General features: G+C 45.4%; 1 protein-coding gene across 1 annotated transcript in view; it reads right to left on the reverse strand.

Moving 5' to 3' along the window:
- The window catches only part of GLIPR2 (GLI pathogenesis related 2), a 41,890-nt gene extending 24,280 nt beyond the window's left edge, over nt 1-17,610 (reverse strand). The window contains exon 1 of the mRNA XM_068147526.1: nt 17,301-17,610. Coding sequence (XP_068003627.1) covers nt 17,301-17,313 — 13 coding nt within the window. The 5' untranslated portion in view covers nt 17,314-17,610. The remainder of the gene's footprint in view (nt 1-17,300) is intronic.
- Nucleotides 17,611-18,897: the final 1,287 nt, after the last annotated feature.

The raw sequence follows: 18,897 nt of genomic DNA on the forward strand, positions 1-18,897 counted from the left end.
TCTTGTAGCTTTTTCCTAAGGTGATTACTCAACCCCTGCTCCTGCCTTAAGCTATTCTCAGTGTTGTGTCCAGTTTCTCGAAGAGCTTAAGGCTAATACAACACCCTAAGATAATCTCGATCTCCAGTGCATGTACAAAGTCATTGCTGTTCTACACAGTACCTTAAACCTTTTGAGCACAGTCTGAAGCTGAGTTGACCTTTTCCAGACCACGGTTTCAGGGTAGATCTTTTGGTATAAAATTGTTGGCACAAGACAGAAACTGAAACCCTGTTGAGTAAGATCAGGTCACAAGCCCTGGTCCTCATGGGTGATTTCAACCACCCGGATATCTGCTGGAGGGACAACACAGCAAGGCACCAGCAATCCAGGATGTTCCTGGACTGCATAGAAGACAACTTCCTCCTCCAAATGGTGGAGGAACCAACAAGAAATGGTGCTATACTGGACCTTGTTCTCACCAACAGGGAAGGGCTGGTAAGCAATGTGAGGCTCATAGACGGCCTTGGCTGCAGTGACCATGAAGCAGTTGAATTTAATATCCTCAGGGCAATCAGGAGGAAGTATTCCAAGCTCACGACCCTAGACTTTAGGCATGCAGATTTTGATCGCTTCAGGGATCTGCTAGCCAAAGTGTCGTGGGACAAAGCCCTGGAGGGAAGAGGGACCCAGGACAGCTGGTCAGTATTCAAGGACCACCTCCTCTGTGTCCAGGAGCTCTGTATACCAACAAAGAGAAAAGCAGGTAAGAATGCTAGGAGGCCTGCCTGGATGGGCAAGGAGCTACTGGACACACTATTACTTAAAAGGAAACTCTACAGGAGGTGGAGAGAAGGACAGGTAGAACAGGGGGAATATAAGGAAGCTGCCCGAGCAGCAAGAGTCCTGGTTAGGAAAGCTAAAGCAGAGTTTGAATTGAATCTAGCCAGGGAGATTAAAGGGAACACTAAGAACTTTTACAGGTATATTAATGGGAAGAAGAAGACTAGGGAAGGTGTGGGCCCCCTCAGAAAGGAAAATGGTGACATGGTCACAAGTGATGAGGAAAAGGCTGAGATACTTCTTTACCTCAGTCTTCACTGCAAGGGCCTCTAGCCACACTCCTGATGTTATGGAAGTCAAAGCCAGGGACGGGGAGGAAGAACTGCCCATTGTAAGTGCAGATCAGGTTCGTGATCACCTGAAGAACCTGAAAGTGTTCAAGTCCATGGGACCCGACGGGATACACCCACGGGTACTGAGAGAACTGGCAGATGAGGTTGCTGAACCCCTCTCTATTATATTTCAAAAGTCATGGCAGTCTGGTGAAGTCCCCACAGACTGGAAAAGGGGAAACATTGCCCCCATCTTCAAAAAGGGCAAGAAGGAGGAACCAGGGAACTACAGGCCAGTCAGTCTCACCTCTGTGCCTGGAAAGATCATGGAGCAGATCCTCCTGGAGTCACTACTCGCTCAAAAGAATAGTGAAGAGGTGATTGGGAACAGTCAGCATGGCTTTGCCAAGGGCAAATCCTGCCTGACCAACCTGGTGGCCTTCTATGAGCAGGTGACAAAATTAATAGATGAGGGGCGAGCAACTGATGTCGTTTACCTGGACCTGAGCAAAGCCTTCGACACTGTCCCGCACCACATCCTGGTCTCCAAACTGGTGACACATGGGTTGGATGGGTGGACCACTAGATGGATAAGGAACTGGCTTGATGGCCGCACCCAAAGAGTGGCTGTCAATGGCTCCATGTCCCAGTGGAGGCCAGGGACAAGCGGAGTCCCTCAGGGATCAGTCCTGGGACCTGTCTTATTCAACATCTTTGTGGGGGACATGGACAGTGGCATTGAGTGCACCCTCAGCAAGTTTGCTGATGACACCAAGCTGTGTGGTGCAGCAGACACGCTGGAGGGAAGGGAGGCCATCCAGAGGGACCTTGACAGGCTGGAGAGGTGGGCACAGGCCAACCTCATGAAGTTCAATAAGAGCAAGTGCAGGGTCCTGCATCTGGGTTGAGGCAATCCCAGGCACAAATACAGGCTGGGCAGTGACTGGCTGGAGGGTAGCCCTGAGGAGAGAGACTTGGGGGTGCTGGTGGACAAAAAGCTCAACATGAGCTCTCAGTGTGCACTTGCAGCCCGCAAAGCCAATCAGATCCTGGGCTGCATCAGGAGAAGTGTGGCTAGCAGGTCGAGGGAGGTGATCCTCCCCCTCTACTCAGCCCTGGTGAGACCCCACCTGGAGTACTGTGTCCAGTTCTGGAGCCCCTATTACAAGAGGGATGTGGAGGTGCTGGAACGTGTCCAGAGAAGGGCCACGAGGATGATCAGAGGGCTGGAGCACCTCTCCTATGAGGACAGACTGAAGGAGTTGGGGCTGTTCAGTCTGCAGAAGAGAAGGCTCCGAGGAGACCTAATTGTCGCCTTCCAGTATCTGAAGGGGGCCTACAGGAAGGCTGGGGAAGGACTTCTCAGGATCTCAGGTAGTGATAGGACTAGGGGGAATGGAATGAAGCTGGAGGTGGGGAGATTCAGGCTGGAGGTGAGGAGGAGGTTCTTCACCATGAGAGTGGTGAAGCCCTGGAATGTGTTGTCCAGGGAGGTGGTCGAGGCCCCGTCCCTGGGGGTGTTTAAGAGCAGGCTGGATGAGGCTCTGGCCAGCCTGATCTAGTGTGGGGTGTCCCTGCCCATGGCAGGGGGGTTGGAACTAGATGATCCTTGTGGTCCCTTCCAACCCTGAATGATACTATGAAACTATGAAACTAAGATGCTATCTGCCCGGCATCTTCATCCTCTCAGGTTTTCCTTCAATTCTGTTGCAGATCACACCAACCAGGTACCTCCACTCTGGTGTTTAAACACTCATGCATCCTTTTGCTAACAATCCTCTCCCATTGCTCTTATTACCATTGCTCCCAGTTGACTTATTTCATCAGGCCACCGTCCTAAACCTCTTATCTGCTGCATCATGCAGGGGCCTGGTCTGTTTCTAAGTCATCTGCCATAGGTTACTGAGGAGAGCAAACCTACATCCAGTTCACTTAATTTCACTGATGTAGAGGGTGGTTTCCAGCAGGGAAATTTTAAGACATCCTGCAGATCAAAGAAGTTGAGAGACAGCTTTGGAAGTTTCATCATATACTCCAGAATGCATTTTTCTGCACAAGACCATCTTAAAGTTTGTGGCTGTTATCTCCTAGACTTATCATCTCATCCACCCAGCATTAAATGGTAGATAAGCAATCTGCCCTGCAAGCACAAATGCTTCTATTCAAGTTATTTGCTCTTCATGACAATACCAAATTCAAATTCTGAGAAGAAAAGGTTGACTGAAATGCAGGCTTTGTCAACTCACAATCCATACATCAACAGCAGTATTGCATAATCAGCTCTGAGTTATTATTTTGACTTTAAAAGACCAAAAAGGCATGGGAAAAACTGAGTTTCTTCTAGCCATGGCAGACATCACTCTGCTGTCCCTAGAGAGCTTCCATCCCACCCTTCCTTCAAAGGTGGCTGCTTTAGAAACACGTATCTACCGTGACTCAAGCTCATGTGCTAACCACCTCCCTCTCTGTACATCTTCTGTGCATACTGATCTGTGGAGAGGGAAGCCCAGCTGCCAAATGTGTTTCAGATTTGTTTCAGAAGACATGCTAAGTTTTTCCATTTTTCCAATGTCCCACACACTGAGAAGTCAGACATTAAAAGTGAGAGTTAACAGGAGTTTTCAGGCCCCCACCCAAACGGGAATAATTTCCCAAACAGTTTTTAAGATGTACTTCTTTTTCCCCTTCATGCAGGCTGCTTAAGCTGCTAGGAAAAAAAGAATATTTCCTACTGTCAGGAAGTTAGGTTTGGCCATGAATCATTAGACATCTTAAAAAGTAAGACAGCTAGAGGTATTAGATACAGTCGCTTGCTTCTTATTAGTTACGTCTATTTTGGAGCACTGGAACACTGGCTAAGAAAATGACAGCACATGACATTGAATTTCCAGGCTACGATGTGGTACAAGCACACAACTTACAGCTGTTATGGTTTTGCATTTTCAGTTTCATTGATCAACTTTTTGTGACCATGGGAAAATAAGCAGAAGCACCTGTGTTGCCTTTTCCCATCAGATTTGTTTCTTCTGAGCATTCTGTTTCTCCATTCTCTTCCTGTCTCTAAACAGTGCCAGTCTACTCACTGTTTTTCAGATGAAGAGCTCATGCCTGAATCCTCCCTGCCTCTTATCTGAACAATGTCTTCTCCTGCTCTTCCCCCCCCCCTTAGTTCAATTGACCTCAAAGTACTAGCTACTCTGCGTCTCCTTTGCAGCTGTCAACTGTACCTATCCTACTGGTCTTGCAGAGTTCCAAGATGATGTGGGGAAAGTAACAGTCAGATATTCCACAAAACAAATATAAAATCTCTCCACTCAATACCTACACAACAGGTAGCCCTTATGTCAGCACACAGGCTGCCCAGAGAGATAGGGTCCATTCCTGGACACATTCAAAGTCAGGTTGGATAGAGCTCTGAGCAATTTGACACAGTGAAAAATGTCCCAGCTCACTGCAGGAAGGGTTGGACTAAATGACCTTTAAAGGTCCCTTCCCACCCAAACTATTCTATGATTCTGTGACATTGGCCTTATGTAGAATCCCACACAGAAACATAGCATTTTGTCTGTCCCAGTCCTTCTCTGAATGATGACACAGGCCTCAGCTCCTCACCCAATGTGTGCATTACAGCTAAATGGAAATAATGAGCCCATCTTTCAGTTCTCAGTGTTTTCATATAATGGCTAGAGCAATATATCTGAGGAAAGCTACAAAATACACTCTAAAGGACCCACGCTTCAGGAAGGAGGTAAACACCTCTTGGCAATGTGACTCATTATCTAGGACACTGCCTGCTCTACAGTTTTTTCTGCCCAGAACCCAAGCAGAAAGAAGCTAAGCAGCATAGATGAAGATGATACAAATGTAAAGTGGACAGAAAGCACATAAAATGTAACCAGGTAACCATTTAAGCTGAGTATAGCTCTGCTTTAATGATGAAATCCCTTCAGTCTCCCTTGGCTCTTCAGAGAAGCTTTGCCCTGCCCTGGTAGCAGAAATGGGGTGTGGAAAAAGAATGCAGCTGATACCATTTTAGTATGCCCAACAGGTTTGTGAGAAAATTCCTGGGTTTAGGGAACAGTAGAGGAATTATATCAAGAAGTATCCTGAAAGCATGTAAAGCCTTTAACACTGTCCCCCACAGTATCTTTCTTTCTAAGCTGGAGAGATATGGATTTGATGGGTGGACTGTCCAGCGGGTAAGGAAACAGTTGGATGATTGCATCTTTAGGTACCTTTAGGGTACCAGTCAGCAGCTCAATGTCCAGATGGAGACAGGTGACAAATGGTGTTCCTCAAGGGTCTATATTGGGACCAGTGCTGTTCAGTATATTCATTAACAATACAGACAGTGACACTGAGTGCACCCTCAGCAAATTTACAGATGTTACCAAGCTGAGTGGTGTGGTTAAGACTGAAGGACAGGATATCATCCAAAGGGACCTGGACAAACTAGAGTGGTAAGCTGAACCTCTCATGAGGTTCAATTAGGCAAAGTGTAAGTTCCTGTGCCTAGGTCAGTGCAATCCTAGATACAAGTACAGGCTGGGAGATGATGAAATTGAGAGCAGCCCTGCAGAAAAGGACTGGGGGAGGATGGTGGATGAGAAGCTGGACATGAGCTAACTGTGCGCTTGCAGCCCAGAGGGCCACTCGCTCTGGTGAGACCTCACTTGGAGTACTGTGTCTATCTCCGGAGCCCTCAACACATGAAGGACATGGACCTGTGGGAGTGGATCCAGAGGAAGGCCTTGAAAACGATCAGAGAGATGGGGGTTGTAAACAGGCAGAGGTTGGTCTCTTCTCCCAGGCAGCCAGCACCAGAACAAGAGGACACAGTCTCAGGCTGTGCCAGGGGAAGTTCAGGCTGGAGGTCAGGAGGAAGTTTTACACAGAGAGAGTGATTGCCCATTGGAATGGACTGCCCGGGGAGGTGGTGGAGTCACCATTACTGGAGGTGTTCAGGAGGAGACTTGACAGGGTGCTTGGTTACATGGGTTAGTTGATTAGGTGGTGTTGGATGATAGGTTGGACGCGATGATCTTGAAGGTCTCTTCCAACCTGGTCTGGTCTGGTCTGGTCTATTCTATTCTATTCTATTCTATTCTATTCTATTCTATTCTATTCTATTCTATTCTATTCTATTCTATTCTATTCTATTCTTATGAGGACCTCTCTCCTATGAGGGGTTGTTCAGCCTGAAGAAAGATAAGGCTCCAGAGAGACCAACTAGCAGTCTTCCAGTAACTGAGGGAGCCTACAAGAAGGTTGGAGAGGCACTGTTTACAAAGGCCTGGAGTGACAGGATGAGGGGCAATGGTTTGAAATTAGAGAAGAGTTGATCTAGATTGGATGTTAAGAACAAGTTCTGCACCATGAGGGTGGTGGAACATGGCAAGAGATTGCCCAGGGCGGTAATTGAGGCCCCATCCTTGGAGATATTCAAGGTCAGGTTCAAAAAGGCTCTGAGCAACCTGATCTAGTGGAGGATGTCCCCAGGGTGGTTGGGCTACGTGACCTTTGGAGGTCCCTTCCAATGCAAACCATTCTATGAGTCTAGTTTCAGATAACTGAAGATACCTCTATTTTGACAAACTTCTCAAAGTATGGAATGGGCTGCCCGGGCAGGTGGTGGAGTCACCATCATTGGAGGTGTTCAGGAGGAGGCTTGATGGGGTGCTTGGTGCCCATGGGTTAGTTGTTTAGGTGGGTTGGATTGGTTGATGGGTTGGACACGATGATCTTGAAGGTCTCTTCCAACCTGGTTTATTCTATGTATTCTATATTCTATGTATTCTATTAGGAGACTGGAAACAAACAAATTTCATGGGTAAAAGATATTCCAGCTTGTAATGGCCACATTTTCATCTAGACCTGCCTAAGAAACCTGACATCTTTATCGTTAACAATCTTTACCCTCACTTGAAATGTAATTCCCAGAAAGTTAGCTGAATCTTTCACAATGAGAATAATGTTGCCTTGATGGAGAAGTGATGGGTAGTTAAATGATATGAGAAATGTTAAGAGGACAGTTATGCCTCTACTGCATTTGGACTCAGCACTTTGGTTTGAAGTCACAAACACTCCAGGATGGTCTTACACTGGCTCACCTCTGCAGGGCTACAGGGAGGGAATATTCTGTATATCTTTCTCCATGGATTTGGCTGCATTTTCTTGCTTCCCATTTGGGACACTTCTTCACAGACTGGCCCTTAGTGCTGTACCTAAATACATCATTTGGGAGCATGGATCTGACAGTTCTACCTCCTTCAGTGCTAAACTCCCCTGCTCTTGCACAAAATTGGCTGATTGCTTGGAAACACACAATACATGGAATAATGGATATATCCTGGAGGGAAGGGAAGATAAAATGATACTGCATTCAGAAAGAATTCTATCCTGCATGGGGTTTGTTTGTTTCTTTTATGCCTTTGAACCAATAATTCAATAAAGGAGCAAGGTCTCCATCCCATTCAATAGACATTTATGGGATATCATAACTGTTGGTAGGCTATCTCCCTTCCAACCTGAATTACTCCATGACCCTGCTAAAAGTTAGCAAGTATTGCTTACAGGAATTAAAGCAACTAGGGGTTATAATTAGACCTGACTTTGAATGGGGGTATTTTCCTGGAAGGTTCTTGTGTGGCTGCTCTAAATAGCTTTCCCTTCAGCTCAGGATACTCCTCTTCAGGGAAGAGATTCTCTGATGTCTTTTAGTTTTCAGTTTTGCCTGAACTTTTCTTACACACCTGCTTATTGCTGGGGTGAGCTTCAGGACACCAGTAAGATGTCCAAGTTAATTGAATCAGAAGGGCAAAGTACCCACTAATTTTATTATTTGAGTTTCCTGTACAGCAAACTGGCAACTTAATAACCTTGCATTACCTGTGCCATATGACATAACACTGTTTTCCCCCACACCCAGCTTGAAGCACATTGCCTGAGAATATGAAGCCCCTGGTGAAATAATGTTTCAATGACATTAGTCACATCACTATTTGATTGCAGATCCTTTTCTTGCTATAATAGACGGTGTTGATTACTTCCTCACTTAAGGCCTTTTATGAACTGCTAGGCAATTGACTGCCCTGATTAAAACAGAACACCTGGTAAACTGGAACCTGCACAAGTCTGAGAGGCAGCAGAGCCTTTTGTGATATAAGAGGGTTTTTTTTGTTTGTGTGGGGGTTTTTTGTTGGTTTGGGGGCTTTTTTTGGGTTATATTTATTTTTTTAAGCAACAGTAATCAGCAGTCTTGAGCAGTGACAGAATGAAACTCTCACAGTGGAGGCAAGGATGGGGGAGGAAGTCCTCTGCTCGCAGCCCCTCACTCCTTCAAACAAGACCACCAAGCCTATTAACAAGTAGTTACTAACATAGAGCAATGATCTTGCATAAGGTTGGAACTGTCTGCTGATCATAAATAGAGAAGTCAGTGCTGGGTTTGCATGAAGACAATCAAAAGTATCATTCTTATTACTATTCTGACATGGAGGACAACTGAATATTGTAATTGTTCCACAGACAGCCCTTGTAGGTAATTAATGTATAAGCTAGTAATCCTTTCAAAAAAAGCTAAGGAGACCCTCTCACTGTATTTTTTAATCTAATTGCCACACAATTTCTAGGGCATATGCACTTCAAAATACAAAGCCACAAGGGACCTGTTAGAACTGACCGTTATAACTGAAAGTTATCGTCTTAATTTCTTCTCTTCCTGCCTCCTCAACATCATAGAATCATAGAATTTTTAGGGTAGGAAGGGACCTCAAGGATCATCTAGTCCCAACCCCCATGCCATGGGCAGGGACACCTCACACTCCATCATGTTCCTCAGAGCCACATCCAGCCTGGCCTTAAAAACCTCCAGGGATGAGGCTTCTGACACTTCCCTGAACAACCTGTCCCAGTGTCTCATCACCCTCATGGGGAACAATTTTTTCCTAACATCCAGTCTGAATCTACCCATTTCTAGTTTTGTTCCATTCCCCCTAGTCCTATCATTACCTGACACCCTAAAAAGTCCCCCCCCCCAACTTTCTTGTAGCCCCCTTTAAGATACTGGAAGGCCACAATAAGGTCTCCTCAGAGCCTTTTCTTCTCCAGACTGAACAGCCCCAACTCTCTCAGTCTGTCCTCATAAGAGAGGAGCTCCAGCCCTCTGATCATCCTTGTGGCCCTTCTCTGGACACATTCCAGCACATCCAGATCCTTCCTGTAATAGGGGCTCCAGAACTGGATGCATATCAGCTTAGAGTTTCTAATGACAGTAATGTATGAAGAAAATAAGGTGCAGTTGTGCTCACTAATGAGTGACACCAGCAACCACCTCATAACAATGTGTGCATGGCACCTGTATGCTACTATATTCTTCACCACATAACACTTCTGAACCTTTTGTAAGGAACTCCACATCTAACAAGTAGTTTTTGCTGATCACATTCATATTTTGGATGCTGAATACTCTTGGGTTCTGTGGATGAGCATCAGTAGAGAGAAACTCCTTAGTACCCAGTACATTTTACATAGCACTGTTAGCTGTCTGGTGCCAACCAAACTCTTTGCAAAGTGAAGAGCTGGAGAAAGGTGTATCTCCTGTGATATGCCCTGCCATTTTATACCTCTACCATTTGTGTTCTGCCATTGCTTGGGGTAGCCATACCTCAACTAACTTTCATCTCATTAGCTCCAATACTCTCCCACCTCGCTTTTCTGCCAAGGACATCCAAGCTGGCTAGGGCACTGCTCTAAGTATGTTTATTTATGCACCTCCCTGAGGCATGGAAATATGCCCACGCACATTCTTTTGATCACGGATGTGTAAACTCACACATCTATAACCCAAACCAGGTAAGGAGTCACAGGAAGCTTTCTTTACCCATATTTACTACCTACTACATCATCTCATTCTCATCCTCCTGTTCAGCATGCTAAAACCCAGTTTCCATTACCCAAAAATATTTCATAGAACAATAGAATGATCTGTGCTGGAAGGAACCTTTAAAGGTTGCCCAGCGCAGCTCTCCTGGAATGAGCAGGAACATCTTCAACTACATCAGGTTGCTCAGAGCTCTGTCCAACCTGACCTTGAATGTTTCCAGAGATGAGGCTTTCAGAATGTCTCTGGGCAACCTGTTCCAGTGGTTTACCATCCTTCTCAAAAAAATTGTTCTTATATCTATTCTGAATATATTTCAAGGATCAGATAGGCATATTACTCCCACACCACCCCTTGGAATGTAAAACTCACCCTAAATACCAAGATCTTTAAACCTCTTGATTTCAATATTCATTCTGAAGCTTACATGGCTTATGCACTGGCCCAGCACTTGGGAGCCAAATAAAAAGAGACTGCAGTATATACAAGGATAATACAGGCATGCCTACATGTGGGGACTGCAATTCTAAAGGGAAGCTCTTTGCATCTCTCCAGAAAGCCAATGCCACGTTTACAACATGGACATCCCCTGCTGTGACCTGCCATAGAGGCAGTCAGGGGAATATACTCCTCACAGACATAAATCCTCATACAGTGGATCTGTAGAAGCTATGTCAGCCACCAAAGTCCAAGTATCAGGGAATGTTTTTTCAGTGTTAGGGTGACAGTGGTTGCCCAGGGAGGCTGTGGAGTCCCCATTTGGTCATGGTCCTGGGCAAGATGATTTAGGTGGCCCTACTTGAGCAGTTGGACCAGATGACCTCCAGAAGTCCCTTCTCACCTCAACCCTTCTGTGATTCTAAGCTGAGGGGTTTGTTTTAGTAATGTGTCTCCATAAGAGAAAACTGAAGAAAAGGTTACATGCTACTACAGCTCACACCAAATGATTTTGTGATGATCACTGAACGTCCAACATGCACCAATGGCCCACAGAACTCACATGTGTGAAAAACAAAACAGGGTATAATTAAAGCATGTATACAGTAATCTCTTAACATCTGCCTATTACAAACTACCATCAGAGCTATCTCACGGAGAAAAAGTCCCTTTGCCCCCACACTGATGTTTACAGCAGAGCATGGAGACTTCAGTAATACATGTAATCCCATTTCAGCTGTGACACACAGGTGTATATATGGGGACAGCCATCAGAATCTATAGTAGGAAATGGCTCCCAACCACCACACCTGCAATAGTGGCACAGAAGTTTCAGGACAATTAACTTACCACTTCATGCAGCTGCTCTGCAACAATTGTGCTTAAAGCTTAGACCAGGAAAAGTTCACATGACTTCTGTTCAAAGCCAAGTTTGATTCTTAACTCAGTTTAGTCAACTTGAAATGATCTCAAAAAACATTTGTGTTGGTTTTAAACAAGCCCATATTGTCTTCCTTCACAATATCTTAGACTACTACTATCTCCTCATACCTGCTTGCACAGGAGCCAGTTCTGAAGCAGAGTGGGTGGCCACCTGTTTGGCTTCACCTAAGCCAGCTCTGCCAGAGCTGCTGTTCAGACCTTCAAAGACTGGGCAGAACTTGCTTACATCTGCCTGTAAAAATATAGCATAGATATGCTCCAGCTAATCTTTCAGAGAACAGCACAGCCTCTACAAAACCAGTAGTCTGGAATAGCCTTCTGGCCTATTGAGATATGTAATAAAAGAACTTAAAATCAAGAGACTTTTTAAAAATACTTTTTGTTCCTACACAGAGCAGGAACTAAGGCAAACTCAAATCCAGCCAAGACAGACACTGCCAACTGTACCAACACAAAACTAAGGGTTTGAATGTTTCCAGTAACAGAAGCTTTCATGCTTACTCTTTCCTTCCTTCTTTCCTTTCCTTCCTTCCTTCCCTTCTTTCTTTCCTTCTTTCCTTCCCTTCTTTCTTTCCTTCTTTCCTTCCCTTCTTTCTTTCCTTCTTTCCTTCCCTTCTTTCTTTCCTTCTTTCCTTCCCTTCTTTCTTTCCTTCTTTCCTTCCCTTCTTTCTTTCCTTCCCTTCTTCCTTTCCTTCTTTCTTTCCTTCTCTCCTTCTTTCTTTCTTCTTTTGAGAAAGATTTCTTGGAGAATTCATGAAGGGCAGGTGCTATTTTCTTTGTTGTGTAACTCTGTGGCATGGGAAACCTTGTTATGTATCTGGGCTACTACAAACTATTACATTCCATTTTTATTATTTGCAAACCCTTCATACTTGTTCTGGTGTTTATCTGCCCTGAGCACAAGGAGCTAAGGCTACTAATCTAACAGTCAGCAGGAGTAACCACTGCTGCACAGGATGGCTGCTGCATTCTCCTCCTCTCACCCGTCAAAACTCTGGTGGTTCAACAGGCAGCTAAATAGTTGGTCCAGAATAATTTTGTCTACCAAAGTCTGAGGCCTTCCTGATGGATTTTTCTCTACGTGCCATTTATTGAACTTGAACCAAGGAATCAGTGACTTCTACACACAAAAACTGGGAAAGTGTGTATTTGGGGGGGAGGATAATTGAATCACTGAGTTTAGAAAGACCCTTTTCTCACTCCACCTCCAGTTCTGCTTTTGTGTAATGAGAAACAGCTAGTAACTTGTATTGACAAGTTCTGTGAATGCCCCACCATTACCAAACCTACGTTTGATGATGAGCTGCTAGAAGTTTACATGAATTAGTTTCCTCCCTCCTTCACTGGTCCTGTTAAGCCAGCCAGCATGAAATGCCAATTTGGCAGCTTACAAGTGTCACATTTCCCAGAAAGCAAATAGGTCCCTTCCCAGGTGTCTTTGGGTTACAACATGTTATGGCTGTCTTCCCCCAAGATGCTGAAGTACAAGTTTGCCATTCAGCTGAAGATGTAACTTGCTCCACAGAAAGCAGGACTGTCCTTTTTACTGTGCTCCAAAGGTGTATCCCAAGAGTTAAAAACAATCACATACCACTAAGGAAGATTGAAACCAGTATGGAAAACTACACTGAGATTGGTTCCTGTCTCTTTTTATCAAAATCCCTTCTCAAGTCCCTATTTCTATACTGACTCAACAAGCAGCACAGTGGGTAACTCCCAGCTCTTTCTCTGGTGACCTTCCCACATCTGGAGAAGGAAAAAAAAAACAAAACAAAGGCAAAACAAATAGAAAGAAAGAAAAAAATAAAAGGAAGGTAAATGAAAATAGAAACAATAGAATACTAAACACTGCTAAAAGGTATCCAGTATGTACTGAGCCTGTCCTTGTCTTTGTCTGACAACGACCATATGGCTAGAAGAAATGAGATAATTCCCGTGTTGTCACCTGATTTTTAGGGAGCGAGTGGGGAGAGATCCCTCCCCCCACCAGGCAGGGTCGGAGTGGAAGTGGAAGGAATGATATTTTTTAGCAGCCTTTTTCTGCCAAAATCCCAGGCTCTTCGGAGACTTTCTCCTGCGCAGTAGAAGTCCCCACGCCCCCGAGCGGAGGAGGGGAGTTTGCTGCCAGCTGCTTCCCGAGCATCACCCGCAGCTGCTCGCATGGATATCCATCCCCTCTGGGGCGGCGGCTGCTCGCCGGACCTCCGGCCGCGCACAGCTGCGGGGGGTCAGCGCCTAGCCACACCACACTCTTAGCAACAGAGCAACAAAGAGCAGCCAGCTCACCATCACCTCATTTCCTGCAGCAAATGCTTACCTCAGTCTTCTCGGCTTGGACTCCTTAGGATGTGCAGGAAGGGAACCCTGCACCACCCACTAATCCAGTGCTGTCCAAACAGAGAAGACATGGGGACCCTCTCTGCCCTCCTCCACGTTTGGATTAACTATCTGCAGGAGCTATGGCCATAGGAGGCATTTTTCTACATCTGATGAGAGAGTTTTGTTAAACATTCAGTTTCAGGAGACTGCTTCCAGGAAAAGAAAGCTGAGTCAACACTCAGAGCTATTCAGTGAAGCAAAACCAATGCTAAGTCTCTAGCTCTGATATTTGCATAGAACATTGCTTCAAATATAATCCAACAGCTCACAACAGCGAGCTTTTATCAAAGATCCTCCCCCTCTACTCAGCCCTGGTGAGACCCCACCTGGAGTACTGCCTCCAGTTCTGGAGCCCCTATTACAAAAGGGATGTGGAGGTGCTGGAACGTGTCCAGAGAAGGGCCACAAGGATGATCAGAGGGCTGGAGCACCTCTCCTATGAGGACAGACTGAAAGAGTTGGGGCTGTTCAGTCTGCAGAAGAGAAGGCTCCGAGGTGACCTAATTGTGGCCTTCCAGTATCTGAAGGGGGCCTACAGGAAGGCTGGGGAGGGACTTCTCAGGATCTCAGGTAGTGATAGGACTAGGGGGAATGGAATGAAGCTGGAAGTGGGGAGATTGAGGCTAGATGTGAGGAGGAGGTTCTTCACCATGAGAGTGGTGAAGCCCTGGAATGCATTGTCCAGGGAGGTGGTCGAGGCCCCATCCCTGGGGGTGCTTAAGCCCAGGCTGGACAAGGCTCTGGCCAGCCTGATCTAGTGTGGGGTGTCCGTGCCCATGGCAGGGGGGTTGGAACTAGATGATCCTTGTGGTCCCTTCCAACCCTGAATGATACTATGAAGAAGTGAGATTTTCAGCAGCAGGATGCCTTTGCCTGGGGATACTTAGCCCTCAAGATAGATTTACAGGAAAATTTAAAAAAAAGTTAAAGAAACTGCTCTGAAGACATGTATTGTGAAATAGTGGCCCCCACTTTACATGAACTAGAACATCCTTAAGTTTAAGCCTCTAGGTAGTCTCTGCTTTAATCTCTCTGACCCAGGAAAGGAGCAAGCATCCTGTTTCAAGGACAGATAGAGTCAAACCTGTTACATTGCCGTACATCCTCGTGTAGAGAAATCTGCCTGTACCATTTCTTCAGGGATACTACAGCAGAACCATGAGGTATTTTATAGAAAACACTGAGGAAGTGGTACTCTGTAAAATAGCTGCTCTTGCCCATTCAAAGGAAAACCACACTGATGATCTCAGACAGGAATTTGAAGACTTCAGTGTACTGGAAAGGGCAGATGTGATTAAGTCAATAGAAAATGGTCAGGACAGGATCTCAGTTTTATGATTCATCTAAAAATACCACATGCAGCTCAAAGATGTAATCTAGACCCAGTTTACCACTGATTTGAAAAGCATGACAAGTCACAAAACATTCTTAACATAGACTTAAATTTCAAGCTCTGTTTTTTTAACTACTTAGGGATGCAAACATTATCCAAGCCTTGGCAAAAGGAATCTCTGGTCTGTCACAGAATGTTAAGGGCTGGAAGGAACCTTGAGAGATCATCTAGTCTAATCACCTGCCCTGCCAAAGCAGGATCACCTATACCAGGTCCCACAGGAACTCATCGAAGCGGGTCACTGCTCCTAGTGTAGAACAAGCTAAGGGGCAGCAACAAATGCACAGGAAATAAACAATACAGTAATTTCTTTAAGACTATGGTAGCAATTTGCATATACTACAAGAAAAGATTTTAATCCCTTGGAGATTGGGAAGTGCATAGTGGAGTATCTGTACTACTTTTGCCCACTGTGCTTTGCTAACACAGAATCATAGAATTTTTAGGGTTGGAAAGGACCTCAAGGATCATCTAGTTCCAACCCCCCCTGCCATGGGCAGGGATACATCACACTACATCACGTTCCTCAGAGCCACATCCAGCCTGGCCTTAAAAACCTCCAGGGATGGGGCTTCTACCACCTCCCTGGGCAACCTGTTCCAGTGCCTCACCATCCTCATGGGGAAGAACTTCTTCCTAACATCCAATCTGAATCTACCCATTTCTAGTTTTGTTCCATTCCCCCTAGTCCTATCACTGCCTGACACCATAAAAAGTCCCTCCCCAGCTTTCTTGTAGGCCCCCTTCAGATACTGGAAGGCCACAATGAGGTCACCTCGGAGCCTTCTCTTCTGCAGACTGAACAGTCCCAACTCCTTCAGTCTGTCCTCATAGGAGAGGTGCTCCAGCCCTCTGATCATCCTCGTGGCCCTTCTCTGGACACATTCCAGCACATCCAGATCCTTTCTGTACGTAACATACCATACAGCCAGTAGACTTGTCTGGTATTTGTACTTTTCATGTTATTAGCAAGGAAGTGCTGAACTTGATCCTTCTCAGCAGCTACAGCAACTTAAATTGTTGTAAGGTTATTTACTAAATCCCAATCCACTTGCAAACATATGCAGTTTCCAGAACATGGGGCCAAAACCATCCACTGGCAGTTATATGGTGCTTTGCCTGGACTGGGTGCAATACCAGTAAGCGCCTTTATGGTAATATTTGCAGACACTCCTGACCTCATCTAGTGTGCTGGCTCTCAAAAATAAGGGAAAAAACCTCAACAGCCATGCTGAGGCCCATTAAATTGTTACCCACACAAGGATTTTCCTCAGATTTCTCTGGAAGAGGCTTATGGTTTTGAGTGAATCAAGTACTAGTTTTTGTTGAGCATGTCCCATACGGGCAGTTTACACACAGGACACACAGACAATCTGCCACCAGGCTCTGATTTGTCACAGAAATAACATTCTAACCACAAGGACAAAAATAAACCATCCTGTTTCAGAGCCTTTTCCAAAGATTGCCACAGATTTTCACTCATGACTCTAGAGAAAAAGATGCAGAAAGCCCTTCCCTGGCCTCCCTTTTCTTGAGGCCTCTGGCTCCTTGGCAGCTCCCGAGTCATCTCCCTCAGCCAAGGCTGTCAGAGCAGGGCACACAGACAGCCAGCAGTAGTGGGGAAAGGACCAAGAATGCAGCCAGCAACAGGGAAAGGCTTCACAAGCATCTACACAGCTGGGGAGAGACTTTGGAGCTGAGTAACACTATCCTTGGTTAAATGGTAACCAAATTGTAAACCTAAATCCTCACAACAGGAAGGGTGTAAAAAACCGAACTTTCACACCCCCCTCCTCCAGCAAGAGCATCCTGCTGCCTATCTGAAAGCAAAGTAAGTTTGGTCAGACAGCTAGACGCGAGGCAATTTTAAAGCTGTAGGGCTTATAATTATTTCATGCAGCAAAGTAAAGCTACTATCAGTCATAAACTGTAAGCTGCACACAAAATACAACTCCCTCTGCATTGTGGAGGCTGTGGGGAGAGTGTCTTTTTTGTAGGTTTTCAAATCTAACCCAGTGCCAGAGAGAAAGCTCCTCCCAGGCTGCACCATGCACAAACGAAAGCAGCTTTCTGCACAGAAAGCCACTAACGCTTTAGCAATGCTTTCCGAGCGTAAAACCAGGCACGGACGCTGCAGGAATACGCAGCCAACAGCACAAAGGCATTTGCTCACCTGATTTTCCCATGATCAAGTGGTGGGGCTTTTTAAATTTCACCTGCTGCTTCCTCTCTTGAGTGAGTTTTGCTGCTAAGTGCCGGGAAGAAACGCCTGCAGTTTCAGCTCAACTTCTCCAGTCGCCTGCGACCGCTGCCGGAGAAAAGTCAGCGACGGGAACCGTTACCGCCCCTTATTCAGGACTGGAGTAAGCCTGCCCATGCCTTATAAGGCATAGGGATACCGTTTTGTAGTTTTTCCCCTTTTTCTTTAAAAGATCCTGTTTAGGGTCAGGAGCTATTTATCCTCCACAGTAACCAAGCAGCTCCCAAACACCATATGGTTCCACATACCAATTTAGCTTAGTAATCGTGGCTATCTTCTGATAAGAGTAGGCTGGGAAAATAAATTCTGCTGACAAATAATTCTGCTGCCACAGTGGGCATAGCCCTCAAGGGTAATTCGTACAGCTAAACACTTGTTGAAGTTGTACCCTGATACTGTACGTACAGTTGAAACAGACAAGTGATAAAGCAGTTTGAAGGATAACTGTGTCTTACACCTAAACCCCAGTACTTTCTGTACTGTTACAACACATTCCGTAGGAAAAAAAAGTAGTAAAGTGCAGCATAAAATTTTGCAAGTCAAAGAGGAAATGTGCCGATGGTGTGTTTCCTAAGAAGAGCTGGATGTGCATATGCCTCATTTTATCTGTGCAAGCACACTGTGCCGCTGTTATCTTCACTCTGCATCGAAATACCTCAAGCTAATCTGGCAACTATTAACTGCTTCAGCGACGGTGAACACCTTACTTTGATTTAGCTTCAGAAGCGCTGCATGTCTCCAAACAATACTTTGGTTACGTGTTTCCAGCTTTCATCTTTTCACTATCAAACAATTTAAATCATCTGAGGTTAATGCTTCCCAGCCTTTTAACAATGCCTCTCAACACTTCGAGGTTCTACTTGGTTTTATGCCAAGTCTGCTGGCTCAGCAGGTTTTAGTCATCTTTTATCTACCCCTGGAGGCTAAGCTCCAAAGAAAAGTTTAGAAGTAAAAAGATGTAGGCTATTTTCTTCCTTTGTAGACAAGTAGCAGCAGCAGGTGGGAAAAGACAGCATCCCTTCACTAATACACTGCTCCTCCTGAGGTTGTTTCACAGGCAAGGTGGAGATACTAACACACTGCTCCTCCCAACGCTGTTTCAGGGGCAAGGTTGAAACGCAAGTCAAAGGCGTGTCAATGTCTAGTAGCTGATGGCATCACTAAGACAACTGTGCAACAACCATAGGAGAGAACCACAGGGTGTGTGATCACACTCATCTTCATAGCTGCTTCACTTTGCTGGTAGTAAAGCCAGCAGGGGAGCAGGAGGAAGAACTCAAAGACGCAGAAGGAAATATCTTCCTTCTGCTCTGAGTGGCAGTAGTTGGCTGAAGAGCAGGGTAGCTAAACTTGAAATACTGGGTTGTACTAGTCCTAGGACACACACCAATGCTCAGCAACACCTTGTGCCACCCTAGAGTTGTGACAAGGAGTAGCAGGAAATTTAAATTTGCACAGTTGGGAGACTCCGGTATTTGAAATGTTCATTTATATTCTCATAGTTGGTTGT

The sequence above is a fragment of the Melanerpes formicivorus genome, unplaced genomic scaffold (assembly GCF_026170545.1).
Source record: "Melanerpes formicivorus ecotype bairdi unplaced genomic scaffold, bMelFor1.0.p_v2 SCAF_15, whole genome shotgun sequence".
Lineage (NCBI taxonomy): Eukaryota > Metazoa > Chordata > Aves > Piciformes > Picidae > Melanerpes > Melanerpes formicivorus.